This window comes from Oncorhynchus mykiss, chromosome 5, assembly GCF_057628025.1.
Source record: "Oncorhynchus mykiss isolate SJ-2025 chromosome 5, ASM5762802v1, whole genome shotgun sequence".
NCBI classification, from domain to species: Eukaryota; Metazoa; Chordata; class Actinopteri; order Salmoniformes; family Salmonidae; genus Oncorhynchus; species Oncorhynchus mykiss.
The window spans coordinates 4,262,798-4,285,000 of NC_143026.1; the positions used below are offsets into that span (position 1 = coordinate 4,262,798).

The following is a 22,203-nucleotide window of genomic DNA, read 5'->3' on the forward strand; positions in this document are numbered from 1 at the left end:
GAATTTATTTGCAAATTATGGTGGAAAATAAGTATTTGGTCACCTACAAACAAGCAAGATTTCTGGCTCTCACAGACCTGTAACATCTTCTTTAAGAGGCTCCTCTGTCCTCCACTCGTTACCTGTATTAATATATATTCATATATACATATACAATATATACATGTATATATAGTTCAACTGTCATACCCCACCGGTACTCAGAATATAAGATTGTTTAAACAAACACTGTAAGGCCTAAAAACCTTCCACACATCCATAGCCCTGTCTATGAATTTGAGGTTACATTTCTCCAGCTCCATCCCTCAGTGGCCGGCTGGGCTGACCACTTTGTCGCTTGGTTCGTTTTGAATCCCAGACTGCCCCTTTAAACCATCAGAATGTCCGTTCCTCTCCTGCTGCTTCCCCCCGGCCCCTCAACGTCCTGATTAGATATTTAAGCCATAAGGCCGAGGAGGTGTGATATTGTAACGGCTGTCGTGGGTTGAAGAAGGTTAAGAGGACCAAAGTGCAGCGGTGTACGCGTGTTCATGATGTATATTTATTTTGAACTCAGAACACTACAATCAAAATAACATAAATAGACCAACACGAAACAGTTCTGTCTGGTGCAGACACAGAGACAGAAAACAACTACCCACAAACACAGGTGGGAACAGGTTAGCTAAGTATGGTTCTCAATCAGAGACAACGATTGCCAGCTGCCTCTGATGGGGAACCATACCAGGCCAAACACATAGAAATACAAAACCTAGACTACAAAACATAGAATGCCCACTCCAACTCACGCCCTGACCAAACCAAAATAGAGGCATAAAAAAGGAACTAAGGTCAGGACGTGACAGATATACAGTATGGCCATTAACTTTTCCCCCAGTGTTGTATTAATTACCGTATTAAGAATTTAATGTAGGCAGGTCGTGCATGGCCTCGGGCGGTGTATGCACCTAAAAATGTGATCCGCCAATCAAATCCTGAAGAAGAAGAAGAAACCTAGCCAACTGATCACGCTGCGATATCATCATTTAGAAAGCAACACACCTGTCTATATAAGGTCTCACAGTTGACAGTGCATGTCAGAGCAGAATCTATACCTTGAAGTCCTAGGAACTGTCCGGAGATCTCCAAGATAGCGTTTTTGTGTTGAGGCGTATATCTGGGGATGGGTATAAAACTATTTCTAAAGGGTTGAACGTTTCCAAGCGGACATGACAGCATGCCTGGAGTTGGAAAAAAGGCAGTGAAAGACTCAGATCTTAAGGGAAAAGATTATGTGGTCTGATGAGAGTCCTATATTTAATTACTTGGCCTGAATTCAAAACCAGGCACAGCTCATCAACAGACTAACACCATCCCTACCATGAAGCACGGTGGTGGCAGCATCCTACTATGGGGATGCTTTTCAGCAGAAGGAACTGGGAGACTGGTACGTACAGACTGCCTACGTACAGACTGCCTACGTACAGACTGCCTACGTACAGACTGCCTACGTACAGACTGCCTACATACAGACTGCCTACATACAGACAGAGGGATCAATGACTGGAGCCAAATACAGGCAAATCCTTGATGTGAACGTGCTTCAGACGACAAACGCAAACGACCTTGGACTGGGGACGAAGATTTACGTTCCAACAGGACAATGACCCCAAGTATACAGTCAAAGCAACGCTTCAGAACCAGAATGTCAACGTCCTTGAGATGCCCAGCCAAAGCCCAGACTTAAATCCCATTGACAATCTGTGGAAAGACTTGAAGATTGCTGTTCACCACTGCTCCTCATCTAACTTAACAGATCTTGACCAAATCTGCAAGGAAGAATAGGAAAAAATTCCCAAATCCAGATGTGCAAAGCTGATACGGACATACTCAAGATGACTCAAAGCTGATCCAGACACACCCAAGACAAGTCAAAGCTGATACAGACACACCTAAGATGACTCAAAGCTGATCCAGACACACCCAAGATGACTCAAAGCTGATCCAGACACACCCAAGACAACTCAAAGCTGATCCAGACACACCCAAGACAAGTCAAAGCTGATACAGACACACCCAAGATGACTCAAAGCTGATCCAGACACACCCAAGATGACTCAAAGCTGATCCAGACACACCCAAGACGACTCAAAGCTGATACAGACACACCCAAGATGACTCAAAGCTGATCCAGACACACCCAAGATGACTCAAAGCTGATACAGACACACCCAAGATGACTCAAAGCTGATCCAGACACACCCAAGATGACTCAAAGCTGATCCAGACACACCCAAGACGACTCAAAGCTCATACAGACACACCCAAGACGACTCAAAGCTGATCCAGACACACCCAAGACGACTCAAAGCTGATACAGACACACCCAAGACGACTCAAAGCTGATACAGACGACTCAAAGCTGTGATCGCTGCCAAAGGTACTTCTACAAAGTATTGATTCAGGGGTTTGAATACTTATAATATAATTAGATATTTATTTATTTCATTTTCAATACATTTGCAAAAATGTCTTAAAATCATATTTTCACTTTGTCCTTTTTGGGTGTATTGTGTGTAGATGGGTTGGGAAGGAAAATACATGTAATGCATTTTGAATTCAGGCTGTTACACAACAACATGTGGAACGAGTCAAGGTGGATACATCTTCTCTGTGTAAATGGCTGTAGGCAGGTTAGTGGATTAAGGTTAGAATTAGGCTGTAGGCAGGTTAGTCTCCACTCCCGAGAGACATAGGCTATAGGCCTGTATGTCATTAGGCAATCACATGTTATTGCAACTTGTGAAAGTAACCACACACACACACACACACACACACACACACACACACACACACACACACACACACACACACATACACACACACACTTGTTTCTAAATCAGAGGATGTGTTTGTGTTTTACCCTAACCTGTACCCTTATTCAAATCAAATGTATTTATATAGCCCTTCGTACATCAGCTGATATCTCAAAGTGCTGTACAGAAACCCAGCCTAAACCCCCAAACAGCAAGCAATGCAGGTGTAGAAACACTGTACCCTTACCCTAACCTGTACCCTAACCTGTACCCTAACCTGTACCTTAACCCTAACCTGTACCCTAACCTGTACCCTAACCCTAACCTGTACCCTAACCTGTACCCTAACCCTAACCTGTACCCTAACCTGTACCCTTACCCTAACCTGTACCCTAACCTGTACCCTAACCTGTACCCTTACCCTAACCTGTACCCTTACCCTAACCTGTACCCTTACCCTAATCTGTACCCTTACCCTAACCTGTACCCTTACCCTAACCTGTACCCTTACCCTAACCTGTACCCTTACCCTAACCTGTACCCTTACCCTAACCTGTACCCTAACCTGTACCCTAACCCTAACCTGTACCCTAACCTGTACCCTTACCCTAACCTGTACCCTAACCTGTACCCTAACCTGTACCCTTACCCTAACCTGTACCCTTACCCTAACCTGTACCCTTACCCTAATCTGTACCCTTACCCTAACCTGTACCCTTACCCTAACCTGTACCCTTACCCTAACCTGTACCCTTACCCTAACCTGTACCCTAACCCTAACCTGTACCCTTACCCTAACCTGTACCCTTACCCTAACCTGTACCCTTACCCTAACCTGTACCCTTACCCTAACCTGTACCCTTACCCTAACCTGTACCCTTACCCTAACCTGTAACCTGTACCCTTACCCTAACCTGTACCCTAACCCTAACCTGTACCCTAACCTGTACCCTTACCCTAACCTGTACCCTAACCTGTACCCTAACCTGTACCCTTACCCTAATTCTAACCCTAACACTAATTCTAACCTTAATCCTAAACCTAATTCTAACCCTAAAACTAATTCTAACCTTAACCCTAAACCTAATTCTAACCTTAATCCTAAACCTAATTCTAACCTTAATCCTAAACCTAATTCTAACCCTAAACCTAATTCTAACCTTAATCCTAAACCTAATTCTAACCCTAAACCTAATTCTAACCTTAATCCTAAACCTAATTCTAACCCTAAACCTAATTCTAACCTTAATCCTAAACCTAATTCTAACCTTAACCCTAAACCCCCTAGAAACAGCATTTGACCTTGTGGGGATTAACAACATGTCCCCACCTTTCAAATTGTTGTTTGTTTACTATTCTTTTAGGGACTTCTGGTCCAAGTGTAGTTAAACACATCCACATGTAGCTACCTCTCAAGTCTCTTCTGGATGTGTTTGCCTAAAGAACCAAGCTTGGGGTTATGGAGGGTCAACCCATTTCAGTTCTATCTGATAGTCAAATTCTCTGGAGCCCTCAACCCTCAGTCTACCTGACACACACACACACACACACACATACACACACACACACACACACACACACACACACACCCTCCGTATCCCTGACTGGCTGTCTGTCAGATAAACCCTTGTTTAGCTATAAGGTTATATCTGCCTGCGCTTTGTGTTGTTAGGGAAATAAAACCAGGCTTGGATCTAAATTGCAGGTATTGAAGTGAGAAAACTCACAATCATGTTGAAGGAATCCCCCAGTGTAGGGGTCACTCAGGTGTGACTGTCTGAACGGAGTAACGTTTGCAGGTTAGGTTGATTGGGGCGGCAGGTAGCCTAGTGGTTAGAGTGTTGGACAAGTAATCGAAAGTTTGCAAGATCGAATCCCTGAGCTGACAAGGTAAAACTCTGTCGTTCTGCCCCTGAACAAGGCAGTTAACCCACTGTTCCCTGGCTGTCATTGAAAATAAGAATTTGTTCTTAACTGACTTGACCAAGATAAATAAAGGTGAAATCAAGCCTCTGTTGAGACTGAACTGAAGTATAAGGTAGTGAAACAGAGAATTGTGGGTAAAGGCGCACCACAGGGAAGTGTGTTGTCGCATCGTTTGATTGTTTTTGCCATTATGGTCCGTCAGGGTACGCAACAGGGATGTGTTGTTGCCTCCCCTCAGCAACAACTAGTCTAACCACAGAGCTTGTTAGGAGAAGGACTAGTCTAACCACGGAGCTTGTTAGGAGAAGAGACTAGTTTAACTACAGAGCTTGTTAGGAGAAGAGACTAGTTTAACTACAGAGCTTGTTAGGAGATGAGACTAGTCTAACCACAGAGCTTGTTATGAGATGATACTAGTCTAACCACAGAGCTTGTTAGGAGATGATACTAGTCTAACCACAGAGCTTGTTAGGAAAAGGACTAGTCTAACCACAGAGCTTGTAAGGAGATGAGACTAGTTTAACCACAGAGCTTGTTAGGAGAAGGACTAGTCTAACCACAGAGCTTGTTAGGAGAAGGACTAGTCTAACCACAGAGCTTGTTAGGAGATGAGACTAGTTTAACTACAGAGCTTGTTAGGAGATGAGTCTAACCACAGAGCTTGTTAGGAGATGAGACTAGTCTAACCACAGAGCTTGTTAGGAGATGAGACTAGTCTAACCACAGAGCTTGTTAGGAGATGAGACTAGTCTAACCACAGAGCTTGTTAGGAGATGAGACTAGTCTAACCACAGAGCTTGTTAGGAGATGAGACTAGTCTAACCACAGAGCTTGTTAGGAGATGAGACTAGTCTAACCACAGAGCTTGTTAGGAGATGAGACTAGTCTAACCACAGAGCTTGTTAGGAGAAGAGACTAGTTTAACCACAGAGCTTGTTAGGAGATGAGACTAGTCTAACCACAGAGCTTGTTAGGAGAAGAGACTAGTTTAACTACAAAGCTTGTTAGGAGATGAGACTAGTCTAACCACAGAGCTTGTTAGGAGATGAGACTAGTCTAACCACAGAGCTTGTTAGGAGATGAGACTAGTCTAACCACAGAGCTTGTTAGGAGAAGAGACTAGTTTAACCACAGAGCTTGTTAGGAGATGAGACTATTCTAACCACAGAGCTTGTTAGGAGAAGAGACTAGTTTAACTACAGAGCTTGTTAGGAGATGAGACTAGTCTAACCACAGAGCTTGTTAGGAGAAGAGACTAGTTTAACCACAGAGCTTGTTAGGAGAAAATACTAGTTTAACCACAGAGCTTGTTAGGAGAAAATACTAGTTTAACCACAGAGCTTGTTAGGAGAAGGACTAGTTTAACCACATAGCTTGTTAAGAGAAGGACTAGTTTAGCCACAGAGCTTGTTAAGAGAAGGACTAGTCTAACCACAGAGCTTGTTAGGAGATGAGACTAGTTTAACCATAGACCCCGTTAGTGGATGAGACTAGTCTAACCACAGAGCTTGTTAGGAGATGAGACTAGTCTAACCACAGAGCTTGTTAGGAGATGAGACTAGTCTAACCACAGAGCTTGTTAGGAGATGAGACTAGTCTAACCACAGAGCTTGTTAGGAGAAGAGACTAGTCTAACCACAGAGCTTGTTAGGAGATGAGACTAGTCTAACCACAGAGCTTGTTAGGAGAAGAGACTAGTTTAACTACAGAGCTTGTTAGGAGATGAGACTAGTCTAACCACAGAGCTTGTTAGGAGAAGAGACTAGTTTAACCACAGAGCTTGTTAGGAGAAAAGACTAGTTTAACCACAGAGCTTGTTAGGAGAAGGACTAGTTTAACCACATAGCTTGTTAAGAGAAGGACTAGTTTTGCCACAGAGCTTGTTAAGAGAAGGACTAGTTTAACCATAGAGCTTGTTAGGAGATGAGACTAGTTTAACCACAGAGCTTGTTAGGAGATGAGACTAGTCTAACCACATAGCTTGTTAGGAAAAGGACTAGTTTAACCATAGAGCTTGTTAGGAGATGAGACTAGTTTAACTACAGAGCTTGTTAGGAGATGAGACTAGTCTAACCACAGAGCTCATTAGGAGATGAGACAAGTCTAACCACAGAGCTCGTTAGGAGATGAGACTAGTCTAACCACATAGCTTGTTAGGAAAAGGACTAGTTTAACCACAGAGCTCTTTCGGAGATGAGAACAACACTAACAAAAATAACATTGAAGGAAAAGCAGATAGCAGAAGGAACATTTCGATAAGCAACAGACGAAGATAACAAAAATACAATTTTAGTGAACATTTATCATGGGTTTCTTCTGGCCACACAATTATAATGTTTAAGTAAACAACGCCTTAGGAAATACTGGCATCGGGATAAAAATAAATAAAATTGTTTTAGCCTTTTGTCAAAATGGTTTGAAATAGGAACTCATTCATCTACTGATAACCACTCGTTTAACACAGCCCAAAGCCACGGTCTTACCCAGTTTGGAACCGGTGTTTTAACACAGCCCAAAGCCACGGTCTTACCCAGTTTGGAACCGGTGTTTTAACACAGCCCAAAGCCACGGTCTTACCCAGTTTGGAACCGGTGTTTTAACACAGCCCAAAGCCACGGTCTTACCCAGTTTGGAACCGGTGTTTTAACACAGCCCAAAGCCACGGTCTTACCCAGTTTGGAACCGGTGTTTTAACACAGCCCAAAGCCACGGTCTTACCCAGTTTGGAACCGGTGTTTTAACACAGCCCAAAGCCACGGTCTTACCCAGTTTGGAACCGGTGTTTTAACACAGCCCAAAGCCACGGTCTTACCCAGTTTGGAACCGGTGTTTTAACACAGCCCAAAGCCACGGTCTTACCCAGTTTGGAACCAGTGTTTTAACACAGCCCAAAGCCACGGTCTTACCCAGTTTGGAACCGGTGTTTTAACACAGCCCAAAGCCACGGTCTTACCCAGTTTGGAACCAGTGTTTTAACACAGCCCAAAGCCACGGTCTTACCCAGTTTGGAACCGGTGTTTTAACACAGCCCAAAGCCACGGTCTTACCCAGTTTGGAACCAGTGTTTTAACACAGCCCAAAGCCACGGTCTTACCCAGTTTTGAACCGGTGTTTTAACACAGACAAAAACCACGGTCTTACCCAGTTTGGAACCGGTGTTTTAACACAGCCCAAAGCCACGGTGTTACCCAGTTTGGAACCGGTGTTTTAACACAGCCCAAAGCTACGGTCTTACCCAGTTTGGAACCGGTGTTTTAACACAGCCCAAAGCCACGGTCTTACCCAGTTTGGAACCAGTGTTTTAACACAGCCCAAAGCCACGGTCTTACCCAGTTTGGAACCAGTGTTTTAACACAGCCCAAAGCCACGGTCTTACCCAGTTTTGAACCGGTGTTTTAACACAGCCAAAAACCACGGTCTTACCCAGTTTGGAACCGGTGTTTTAACACAGCCCAAAGCCAAACCCTGTGTAGATATCCAGACAGTCCAGAGACTACTACGGGAACTATGAATTCTCTATTTAAAATGGGGCCATCCGCAGTTGAAACAATAACAAAGTGTCCTCCCCGCCCCTGTTTCGGTAAAAAGCTGAGGGACGGAGCTGGAGAAATGTAACCACTCAAATGTATAGACAGAGGTATGGACACAAGGACTGACCATCCATGGTATCAAACTGATACGTTTAACCATATTATGAGACTATATAGTGTTTGTTTACATTTACTTTGCTTCCAAACATTGGCGTAAAACAAGTTGACAGTTCAACTAAGGTCATGAGGCATTTCTGAGTTATATTCTTCAAGAATCAATGGGTACGTATAATTCATGTCTAAGTCCAAAAGTTCCAACTACAGATTAACTCTTTAACCCTTGTGTGGTGTCCATGTTTATGGTCTGATGGACACCAAAACATTATAGCGGTTTTTAAAACCAACACAGCCATAACAATTTACATAAAAACAAGTAATGTATGTTGACTTATTTCAATTACAAGCAATATAGACAGTATAATGGCTAATATTTTAGATTTACCTATTCTAGATCACATTTATCAAGAAAACTGCTATTCATTTTTAGGGGGGGATAAAATGCCTTGCCCAACCGTCTATTATAATCAAGACATGGGAGGAATTAAATCATGTTTATCTTGAATAAATATAAATGAAACAAGGTTTTCACCACTATTGATGTTTACTGCTTTGATCTGAACCAATTGGAAGGACACATTTTACATACAGTATTTTAGTTTTGAAATGATAAATGAGCCCCGTTGAACACAAATTAAGGCCGATCTGCACACCACATGAGAGACAGAGTTTTACAGTGTGTGTGTGTTGTAAATGTATTTCTCGCACCTGATGCATGTGTACTGTGTCTTCCTGTCCTTCTGGGTCCACACACACATTGCAGTGCTTTGTTGCTACCAGCTGCAATCTAGAATGTTCAGGAATCTCACTTCCCATATATTGTTACAGCAGGCCAAGGAAGGAACATCTCACACACACACACACACACACACACACACACACACACACACACACACACACACACACACACACACACACACACACACACACACACACACACACACCCTTTTCCAAACTTGTATTGCCCTCAGACCCAAACACCACACAAGGGTTAACTTTTATATCCAACTACTATTTTAATCAGCCCCTAGTTTAAACATTATTAGTTCAACCTCTTGCACTGGTTCATCTTCCAAAGTAAAGCCTAAATGTGGCTCCTACTCACTCATCGCTCTGTCACCCAGATAAGAGCTGTGTTTGATGTTGGCCTTTCTCTCTCTCTCTCTCTCTCTCTCTCTCTCTCTCTCTCTCTCTCTCTCTCTCTCTCCCTCTTTGTCTCTCTCTCTCTCTCTCCCTCTTTTGTCTCTCTCTCTTTCTTTCTCTCTCTCTCTCTCTCTCTCTCTCTCTCTCTCTCTCTCTATCTGTAACCTGCAGAACCTGGAACCACCAGGGGCCTTCTGTTTCTCCAGAAGCCCCAGAGAGTCACCTCCCTCCTGGGGAGAGATGCCGTGTTGGAGTGCTCCGCCTCTGGGTTCCCCACCCCCGCCTTCCACTGGATGAGAGGAGCCGAGAGGATACAGAGCAGGTGAGTGACTCCTTGATTCCGTCCCAAATGGCACTCTATTTACTAGCTACTTTCAACTAGGGCCCCTAGGGAGTTGTGTACTATATAGGAAATACGATCCACCCTTCTTTTCCACAAGATTTCTGATGTGTGATGAGTAGAGCAACATCAAACTTACCAGCCGGCAAGCTGGTAGAAATGACGACATTACAGATAGTTTTGCGCGCTGGGTTTGAGTCGGAGCCGCGTGTCATTTTCACCATGCTACAGCGGTATGTGAACCCTTTGGAATTACCTGGATTTCTGCATAAATTAGTCATAAAATTTGATCTGAACTTCATCTAGGTCACAACGATAGACAAACACAGTCTGCTTAAACTAATAACACACAAACATTTTCATGTCTTTTATTGAACGCACTGTGGGGAAAAAGGATGTGAAACCTTGGATTTAATAACTGGTTGAGCATCCTTTGGCAGCAATAAACTCATCATTGTGCCCTTAAAGCTCATCACTAAGCTAAGGACCCTGGGACTAAACAACTCCCTCTGCAACTGGATTTCGGACTTCCTAACGGGCCGCCCCCAGGTGGTAAGAGTAGGTAACAACACCTCCACCCCGCTGATCCTCAACATTGGGGCCCCACAAGGGTGCGTGCTCAGCCCCCTCCTTTACTCCCTGTTCACCCACGACTGCACGGCCAGGCACGACTCCAACACCATCTTTAAGTTTGCCAATGACACAACACTGATCACCGACAACGACGAGACAGCCTATCGGGAGGTGTCAGAGACCTGACCGTGTGGTGCCAGGACAACAACCTCTCCCTCAACGTGATCAAGACAAAGGAGATGATTGTGGACTACAGGAAAAGGAGGACCGAGGACGACCCCATTCTCATCGACGGGGCTGCAGTGAAGCAGGTTGAGAGCTTCAAGGTCCTTGGCGTCCACATCACCAACAAACTGAGCACCACGACAGTCATGAAGCGGGCACGTCAAATCCCCTCAGCAGACTGAAAAGATTTTGCTTTGGTCCTTAGATCCTCAAAAGGATTTAGAGCTGCACCATCGAGAGCATCCTGTGTTGCAATTCTTTTTGTGAACAGCAAACTCAAATGTTGTGCGTGTTTTTTTATAGGTCAAGGCAGCTCTAATTAACATCTCCAATCTCGTCTCATTGAATGGACTCCAGGTTAGCTGACTCCTGACTCCAATTAGCTTTTGGAAAAGTCATTAGCCTAGGGGTTCACATACTTTTTCCAACATACACAGTGAATGTTTAAATTATGTATTCAATATAGACAAGAAAAATACAATAATTTGTGTTATTAGTTTAAGCACACTGTGTTTGTCTATTGTTGTGACTAAGATAAAGATCAGATACAATTTTATGACACATTTATGCAGAAATTCAGGTAATTCCAAAGGGTTAAAATGCTTTATCTTACCAATATATATCACTAACTACTGTACTGTAAGATATTGCTGAGAGATATCTGGAAGTTGAATACACATTACTGTTTTCTTGGTTTTCTTGGTTTTCTGTCTTTGATTCGTCATCTGTGCTTCTGCAGGTCTAAGAAGTACTCCCTGCTGGGCGGCAGTAACCTCCTGATCAGCAGCGTAACGGACGACGACTCAGGCTCCTACAGCTGCGTGGCGTTTAACAAGAACCAGAACATCACGGCTTCCTGCGAGCTGTCCGTCCTCGGTAAGTGTGTCCCACGAGACCGCCACTCGTCGCTCGGTGGGAACCTACCTCCGCTGGCACACAAACAAACAAACAAACAAACAGAGCTACATCTTCTACAGGTGTCTCTCTGTCCATATCTCTTCTCCATTGCCTTCATGGTCTCAAGTCTGTGGAAAATTGAACCGTTTCAGTTACAACCCTCCTGAGGAACTGCCAGACAAAACTCTGAATACCTGAACACAATTTTTGACTGCCATTTTCCCTGACAAAAACGAACTACATGCCAACCATAACTTTGTTTAGGATTTTGGCTGACCTAGATTATACATGATATTTAATTTAATAATTTAATCTGACAAATATAACCTACAAATATAACCTACAGTACATGTACATGATACAGTAAATGAAGTTTGCAGATGCCTCGTTCCAGATGCCATCAGACGATAGAGTCTAACGATTAAAGAATCTTCCATTTGAATGTCTTTGCCAACTTTCTATCAGAATGCAGCGCCAGTCTGACGATTCCAGAATCTTCCATTTGAATGTCTTTGCCAACTTTCTATCAGAATGCAGCGCCAGTCTGACGATTCCAGAATCTTCCATTTGAATGTCTTTGCCAACCTTCTGCTACTTTGGATGCTTGATATGGAACTCAGTTCACATCAAATAGCAAGTTTTGATCCGTCAAATAGTGTAATTTTGTTGTGTATCTTTTTTGACACGCAAAAAAAATAAATACAAATAAATGATGTTTTATATTTGACGTAGTGATATTGATTACACTCGTATTGTCTTATGTCACAGCGATTCTCTGATAAGTATGCTGTGATGTGGTGTTAAAGTCTCGTCTCGCCCAACTGCCACTGTCGCACGACTGCAGACACACTTTCCCAAAGCTCTGGGACAGTGCTGGTTTAAAAACAAAGCTAGCTAATGGATGCAATGTTCCTTCCCCCAAAACACGCACAATACCCTAACGGTGTTCCATAGCCTGAGACAATGTTTTACCCTGATAGTTTAGTTTTCCAAACAGACTCATCAAACTCAGCGACTGATGCTTTTTAAAATCATAAGATCTAAATATGAAGCGGTTAACTTTTCATTGTGAAACAGTTTAGAAACATCTGCTAATTTGAGACACAGGTCATTTATACGTGACTGACTGGCTTAGACGTACACTGAGAGTACAAAACATTAGGAACACCTGCTCTTTCCATGACAAAGACTGAAAGCTATGATCCCTTGTTGACATTACTTGTTAAATCCACTGCAATCAGCAGACAGTAGATGAATTAACATAATAATTAATTAACATAATAAAACATTTAAAATGTTTCTATGTCAAACAGTTTTGTTATAATTCAGTTTTCTGGAATGTATATAAAGTGTAATATTGGGATGCAAACTCAAAATGTAATACATTTCAACTCTATATCTGACAAGGTACAAGTATCTTCTTTTTTAAGCCCATCACCATGTGTGTGAGGTCTATACTCAAAGTAGATTTGTTAAAAACAACCAAGAACCACTCTGTGTGACCCTGATTTAGCCCACTAGAGTAGAATGTTAAATAAATAATTTTTAGTCTTGAGACAATGGATTGTGTTTGTGTGTCATTCAGAGGGTGAATGGGTAAGACACAATATTTAAGTGTCTTTAAACGGGGTATGGTACTAGGTGACAGGCGCACCGGTTTGAGTCAAGAACTGCAATGATGCTGGGGTTTTTCACACTCAACAGTTTTCTGTGTGTATCAAGAATGGTCCACCACCCAAAGGACATCCAGCCAACTTGACACAACTGTGGGAAGCACTGGAGTCAACATGGGCCAGCATCCCTGTGGAACGCTTTCAACACCTTGTAGAGTCCATGTCCCGACGCACTGAGGCTGTTCTGAGGGCAAAAGGGGGGATAGGGGGGGGGGTTCAACTGAACATTAGGAAGGTGTTCTTAATGTTTTGTAGACTCCATGTGTATTCCATTACATGAAGCTCTGTTGTCCAAACAGATTGTGTTATAGTCTGATCAATAAAACAACAGTTGATCCATAGTCAATATTGAACAGGAGATGGTTTTGAAAAGAGGGGGGGGGGGGGCGTGTGTGGTAAACCTCAACTAAATCTCCTAATAAATAATGTGGAAATTGAGCAAGTTGAGATGACTGAACTGCTTGGAGTAACACTGGATTGTAAACTGTTATGGTCAAAACATATTGATACAACAGTAGCTAAGATGGGGAGAAGTATGTCCATAATAAAGCACTGCTCTACCTTCTTAGCAACACTGTCAACAAGGCAGGTCCTTCAGGCCCTAGTTTCTACCTTCTTAACAACACTGTCAACAAGGCAGGTCCTTCAGGCCCTAGTTTCTACCTTCTTAACAACACTATCAACAAGGCAGGTCCTACAGGCCCTAGTTTCTACCTTAACAGCACTATCAACAAGGCAGGTCCTACAGGCCCTAGTTTCTACCTTCTTAACAACACTGTCAACAAGGCAGGTCCTACAGGCCCTAGTTTCTACCTTCTTAACAGCACTATCAACAAGGCAGGTCCTACAGGCCCTAGTTTCTACCTTCTTAACAGCACTATCAACAAGGCAGGTCCTACAGGCCCTAGTTTTGTCTCACCTGGACTACTGTTCAGTCGTGTGGTCAGGTGCCACAAAGAGGGACTTAGGAAAATTACAATTGATTCTGATCAGGGCAGCACGGCTGGTTCAGAACAGGGCAGCACGGCTGGTTCAGAACAGGGCAGCACGGCTGGTTCAGAACAGGGCAGCACGGCTGGTTCAGAACAGGGCAGCACGGCTGGTTCAGAACAGGGCAGCACGGCTGGTTCAGAACAGGGCAGCAAGGCTGGAGCAGAACAGGGCAGCACGGCTGGTTCAGAACAGGGCAGCACGGCTGGCCCTTGGATGTACACAGAGAGCTAATATTAATAATATGCATGTCAATCTCTCTTGGCTCAAAGTGGAAAAGAGATAGACTTCATCACTACTTTTATTTATGAGAGGTATTGACATGTTGAATGCACCGAGCTGTCTAAACTACTGGCACACAGCTCAGACACCCATACATACCCCACAAGACATGTCACCAGAGGTCTGTTTAAACTACTGGCACACAGCTCAGACACCCATACATACCCCACAAGACATGACACCAGAGGTCTGTTTAAACTACTAACACACAGCTCAGACACCCATACATACCCCACAAGACATGTCACCAGAGGTCTGTTTAAACTACTAACACACAGCTCAGACACCCATACATACCCCACAAGACATGACACCAGAGGTCTGTTTAAACTACTAACACACAGCTCAGACACCCATACATACCCCACAAGACATGTCACCAGAGGTCTGTTTAAACTACTGGCACACAGCTCAGACACCCATACATACCCCACAAGACATGACACCAGAGGTCTGTCTAAACTACTGGCACACAGCTCAGACACCCATACATACCCCACAAGACATGTCACCAGAGGTCTGTTTAAACTACTAACACACGGCTCAGACACCCAAGCATACCCCACAAGACATGCCACCAGAGGTCTGTCTAAACTACTGGCACACAGCTTAGACACCCATACATACCCTACAAGACATGTCACCAGAGGTCTGTTTAAACTACTAACACACAGCTCAGACACCCATACATACCCCACAAGACATGCCACCAGAGGTCTGTCTAAACTACTAACACACAGCTCAGACACCCAACATACCCTACAAGACATGTCACCAGAGGTCTGTTTAAACTACTAACACACAGCTCAGACACCCATCCATACCCCACAAGACATGCCACCAGAGGTCTGTTTAAACTACTAACACACAGCTCAGACACCCATACATACCCTACAAGACATGCCACCAGAGGTCTGTTTAAACTACTAACACACAGCTCAGACACCCATACATACCCTACAAGACATGCCACCAGAGGTCTGTTTAAACTACTAACACACAGCTCAGACACCCATACATACCCCACAAGACATGTCACCAGAGGTCTGTTTAAACTACTAACACACAGCTCAGACACCCATACATACCCTACAAGACATGCCACCAGAGGTCTGTTTAAACTACTAACACACAGCTCAGACACCCAACATACCCTACAAGACATGCCACCAGAGGTCTGTTTAAACTACTAACACACGGCTCAGACACCCAACATACCCTACAAGACATGCCACCAGAGGTCTGTTTAAACTACTAACACACAGCTCAGACACCCATCCATACCCCACAAGACATGCCACCAGAGGTCTGTTTAAACTACTAACACACAGCTCAGACACCCATACATACCCCACAAGACATGCCACCAGAGGTCTGTTTAAACTACTAACACACGGCTCAGACACCCAACATACCCTACAAGACATGCCACCAGAGGTCTGTTTAAACTACTAACACACAGCTCAGACACCCATACATACCCCACAAGACATGCCACCAGAGGTCTCTACACAGTCTCCAAGTCCAGAACAGACTATGGGAGACGCATGGATCTCTATTCCTCATCAGGTAACTGATGGAGCAGTCAGATTTAAAAAACAGATAAAATGACACCTTATGGAACAACGGGGACTGTGAAGCAACACAAACATAGGCACAGACACATGAATACCCACACACACACACACACACACACACACACACACACACACACACACACACACACACAACACACACTAACATACGCACTATACATGGAGGTGCTTATATATCAACCAAAGATGGGATCTTCTGTTTTCTTTAACAATGTTGAGCGTGAACATATTGCCTTTCATTCACAAGCGTTGAAATGGCTTTCATACATAGAGATGATTCACAGAATCCTTCACTTCAAATGCACTATGTCGGGGACTTTCTTTAAGTTATATGGAAAGCACAGCAGGGTGACAGCGGGTCAGTCTGTTCTGAAGCCAAAGTAGTGTGTGTGTCCCAAAACGGCATCCTATTCCTCATCTAGTGCACTACCCTGGTCTAAAGTAGTGCACTATATAGGGAATAGGGTGCCATTTGAGACGCCATAGCGACGTTCCCCCGTTAGCTCTCAAATGGTGGTTGGGTAGCTTTGGGAATTATACTTCTATACTTCTATACTTCTATCTGTCAGTCAGCACGGCGATGTGACAAGCACACGCTTAAGATTACCCAGAAAGCTGCTGTTCGTTTATGATGTGGTACAGGTTGTCGCGATACAGTAGCCATCGATCAACTCGAAACTCACTGTTCTTTTGGTGGGAATCCTTGCTGTTGATTGACAGTGAGTAGTGACTGCAAGCATAGGAACCATCCTCTCTCTCGCTCACTTTTTCCCTTTCGCTCTCTCTCTCTCTCCAATTTTTTTTCTCTCTCTGTCTCTCTCTCTTTCTCTCGCTCTGTATGTGTCTGTTTCTCTCGATCTCCGTCTCTCTCTCGATCTCTGTCTCTCTCTCGACCTCCGTCTCTCTCTCGATCTCTGTCTCTCTCTCGATCTCCGTCTCTCTCTCGATCTCCGTCTCTCTCTCGATCTCCGTCTCTCTCTCAATCTCCGTCTCTCTCTCGATCTCCGTCTCTCTCTCGATCTCCGTCTCTCTCTCGATCTAAGTCTATCTTTCTCTATCTGTCAAACATTCTATTTCCAGGAAGTAAAGAGAAAGCAGGAAGCACCTGCAGTACATCTAATATAGCTTTGACATCTGTTATTGGGTCATGCTGTTATACACATGGGGGTGGAGTTTACACAATGACTACATGGACTGTAGTGTGTGTGTGTGTGTGTGTGTGTGTGTGTGTGTGTGTGTGTGTGTGTGTGTGTGTGTGTGTGTGTGCGTGTGTGTGCGTGTGTGTGTGCGTGTGTGTGTGTGTGAGAACCAGGATAGCAACTCCCTCTCAGTGAAGGATAGTTAATGTGGCAGATGGCTGAACAACACCTATGGAGCAGGACTAGATACTGGCCCTGAAATCATCTGCAGCAGGACTAGCTACTGGCCCTGAAATCATCTGCAGCAGGACTAGCTACTGGCCCTGAAATCATCTGTAGCAGGACTAGCTACTGGCCCTGAAATCATCTGCAGCAGGACTAGCTACTGGCCCTGAAATCATCTGCAGCAGGACTAGCTACTGGCCCTGAAATCATCTGCAGCAGGACTAGCTACTGGCCCTGAAATCATCTGTAGCAGGACTAGCTACTGGCCCTGAAATCATCTGCAGCAGGACTGGCTACTGGCCCTGAAATCATCTGTAGCAGGACTAGCTACTGGTCCTGAAATCATCTGCAGCCGGACTAGCTACTGGCCCTGAAATCATCTGTAGCAGGACTAGCTACTGGCCCTGAAATCATCTCCAGCCGGACTAGCTACTGGCCCTGAAATCATCTGCAGCCGGACTAGATACTGGCCCTGAAATCATCTGCAGCCGGACTAGCTACTGGCCCTGAAATCATCTGCAGCAGGACTAGCTACTGGCCCTGAAATCATCTGTAGCAGGACTAGATACTGGCCCTGAAATCATCTCCAGCAGGACTAGATACTGGCCCTGAAATCATCTGCAGCCGGACTAGCTACTGGCCCTGAAATCATCTGTAGCAGGACTAGCTCCTGGCCCTGAAATCATCTCCAGCCGGACTAGCTACTGGCCCTGAAATCATCTGCAGCCGGACTAGATACTGGCCCTGAAATCATCTGCAGCCGGACTAGCTACTGGCCCTGAAATCATCTGCAGCAGGACTAGCTACTGGCCCTGAAATCATCTGTAGCAGGACTAGATACTGGCCCTGAAATCATCTCCAGCAGGACTAGATACTGGCCCTGAAATCATCTGCAGCCGGACTAGCTACTGGCCCTGAAATCATCTGCAGCAGGACTAGATACTGGCCCTGAAATCATCTGCAGCAGGACTAGATACTGGCCCTGAAATCATCTGTAGCAGGACTAGCTACTGGCCTTGAAATCATCTGTAGCAGGACTAGATACTGGCCCTGAAATCATCTGCAGCAGGACTAGATACTGGCCCTGAAATCATATGTAGCAGGACTAGCTACTGGCCCTGAAATCATCTGCAGCAGGACTAGATACTGGCCCTGAAATCATCTGCAGCAGGACTAGATACTGGCCCTGAAATCATCTGCAGCAGGACTAGATACTGGCCCTGAAATCATCTGCAGCAGGACTAGATACTGGCCCTGAAATCATCTGTAGCAGGACTAGCTACTGGCCCTGAAATCATCTGCAGCAGGACTAGATACTGGCCCTGAAATCATCTGTAGCAGGACTAGCTACTGGCCCTGAAATCATCTGCAGCAGGACTAGATACTGGCCCTGAAATCATCTGCAGCAGGACTAGATACTGGCCCTGAAATCATCTGCAGCAGGACTAGCTACTGGCCCTGAAATCATCTGTAGCAGGACTAGCTACTGGCCCTGAAATCATCTGCAGCAGGACTAGATACTGGCCCTGAAATCATCTGTAGCAGGACTAGCTACTGGCCCTGAAATCATCTGCAGCAGGACTAGCTACTGCCCTTGAAATCATGTCCAGCAGGACTAGATACTGGCCCTGAAATCATCTGCAGCAGGACTAGATACTGGCCCTGAAATCATCTGCAGCAGGACTAGATACTGGCCCTGAAATCATCTGCAGCAGGACTGGATACTGGCCCTGAAATCATCTGCAGCAGGACTAGCTACTGGCCCTGAAATCATCTGCAGCAGGACTAGCTACTGGCCTTGAAATCATCTCCAGCAGGACTAGATACTGGCCCTGAAATCATCTGTAGCAGGACTAGATACTGGCCCTGAAATCATCTGTAGCAGGACTAGCTACTGGCCCTGAAATCATCTGCAGCAGGACTAGATACTGGCCCTGAAATCATCTGTAGCAGGACTAGATACTGGCCCTGAAATCATCTGCAGCAGGACTAGCTACTGCCCTTGAAATCATCTGCAGCAGGACTAGCTACTGGCCCTGAAATCATCTGCAGCAGGACTAGCTGCTGTTGCTTTGAATTATGGCTGGGTTATGTCCCAAATCACACCCTATTCCCTATGTAGTGCACTACTTTTGACCAGAACCCCAATGTGTTTCCCTATTGGTCCATTTGGGAAGTAGCCTGGCTGTAGCTAAGCAGCTGGAGGCAGTTGAAAAAAAATGTAAGTCTCTTTTCAGGTTCCTCATTTTCATTGTCTCCAGAACAATACCGGTAGCAACATACAGTGGGGAGAACAAGTATTTGACACACTGCCGATTTTGCAGGTTTTCCTACTTACAAAGCATGTAGAGGTCTGTATTTTTAGCATAGGTACACTTCAACTGTGAGAGACGGAATCTAAAACAAAAATCCAGAAAATCACATTGTGTGATTTTTTAAGTAATTAATTAGCATTTTATTTTATGACATAAGTATTTGATCACCTATCAACCAGTAAGAATTCCAGCTCTCACAGACCTGTTAGTTTTTCTTTAAGAAGCCCTCCTGTTCTCCACTCATTACCTGTATTAACTACATCTGTTCTCCACTCATTACCTGTATTAACTACACCTGTTTGAACTCGTTACCTGTATTAACTACACCTGTTTGAGCTCATTACCTGTATTAACTACACCTGTTTGAACTCGTTACCTGTATTAACTACACCGTGGCCCCTTGTGGAGTCTTAGTCTTAGAATTTGTACAATACAATTTAGACCTACAGTATGATGCTAAGGTCAGTGATAACCATCATGGACCTGGGACCTCTGACAGCGATGACCGTTATAGACCTGGGACCTCTGACAGCGATAACCATCATGGACCTGGGACCTCTGACAGCGAGTACCATCATGGACCTGGGACCTCTGACAGCGATAACCATCATGGACCTGGGACCTCTGACAGCGAGTACCATCATGGACCTATGACCTCTGACAGCGATAACCATCATGGACCTGGGACCTCTGACAGCGATGACCATCATGGACCTGGGACCTCTGACAGCGATGACCATCATGGACCTGGGACCTCTGACAGCGATAACCATCATGGACCTGGGACCTCTGACAGCGATGACCATCATGGACCTGGGACCTCTGACAGCGATAACCATCATGGACCTGGGACCTCTGACAGCGATGACCGTCATGGACCTGGGACCTCTGACAGCGATGACCGTCATGGACCTGGGTCCTCTGACAGCGATGACCGTCATGGACCTGGGACCTGGGACCTCTGACAGCGATGACCGTCATGGACCTGGGACATGGGACCTCTGACAGCGATGACCATCATGGACCTGGGACCTCTGACAGCGAGTACCATCATGGACCTGGGACCTCTGACAGCGATGACCATCATGGACCTGGGACCTCTGACAGCGATGACCGTCATGGACCTGGGACCTCTGACAGCGATGACCGTCATGGACCTGGGACCTCTGACAGCGATGACCGTCATGGACCTGGGACCTGGGACCTCTGACAGCGATGACCATCATGTACCATCATGGACCTGGGACCTCTGACAGCGAGTACCATCTTGGAGCTGGGACCTCTGACAGCGAGTACCATCGTGGAGCATGCTGGTTTAGTGTTTTTACAATTCGACATTGAGGTGAAAAATCTAATCAAGCCAAGAGATTAGCATTGCCTGTACGGTAGAGAGTCATGCAGTCACTAACATGTATGTCCTAATATGTACACCGTGCCAGGCACTCTCATAGAGATCTTTATTATGGTTGTGTGGAGTGTTTTACCTCCCTAGATTTACATGGACCGTGGATCCAGGTCGCAGTTACAAATGAGAACTTGTTCTCAGCTGGCCTCAGCTGGTTCAATAAAGGTGAATTAAATAAATATATATATTTTTTAAAACAGACGGCTTAACCCAGACATTCTATTTCCGCAGCAGTGAGCAGCGTCCCCACATCCTCATTGTTCATCTCAACCGTGACACTTTGTGACGATCGTGGGCTTCCGAGTGGCGCAGCGGTCTAAAGGCACTGCATCTCAGTGCACAGAGGTGTCACTACAGTCCCTGGTTTGAATCCAGGCCGTTTCGCATTCGGCTGTGATTGAGAGTCCCGTAGGGCGGCGCACATTCGGCCCAGTGTCGTCCGAGGTTTGGCCCGGTGTAGGCCGTCGTCATAAAATAAGAGAATTTGTTCTTAACTGACTTGCCTGGTTTAACAAAAAAAAGCATAACATTTATAATGTATTCCACATTAAAGGCCATGAGCTGATGTGTTGGGCCGTGTGTGAATGAATGCAGATCCATGGAACGTGCAGTGAATCCAAAATGGAATCCCATTCACAATGTAGTGCACTAATGTCGACCAGGGCTCGACCAGAGATATAGGGATTAGGGCGCCATTTTAGAATCAGCCTTAGTGTCCATGATTAGGATAATGAATGTTTGTTATTTTCTGTAATAATGACTTCATTGAGCCTCATGAAGTTTTTCAGCCCAATTAATTCAACAAAGACAATGTCAGTGGCTCAGGCTGGGTCCCTAACGACACCCTTGTTCCCTTCAGGCTGGGTCCCTAACGACACCCTTGTTCCCTTCAGGCTGGGTCCCTAACGACACCCTTGTTCCCTTCAGGCTGAGTCCCTAACGACACCTTGTTCCCTTCAGGCTGAGTCCCTAACGACACCTTGTTCCCTTCAGGCTGAGTCCCTAACGACACCTTGTTCCCTTCAGGCTGGGT

The 22,203-nt window shown here is 45.0% G+C and overlaps 1 protein-coding gene across 2 annotated transcripts in view; it reads left to right on the top strand.

Annotated features, from left to right (window-relative positions):
* The window catches only part of LOC110513199 (netrin receptor DCC), a 607,044-nt gene that overhangs the window by 254,120 nt on the left and 330,721 nt on the right, over positions 1-22,203 (top strand). For both annotated transcript variants that reach the window (XM_036976621.2, XM_036976622.2), the window contains exons 4-5: positions 9,683-9,833; positions 11,389-11,525. In XM_036976621.2, coding sequence (XP_036832516.2) covers positions 9,683-9,833; positions 11,389-11,525 — 288 coding nt within the window. The remainder of the gene's footprint in view (positions 1-9,682; positions 9,834-11,388; positions 11,526-22,203) is intronic.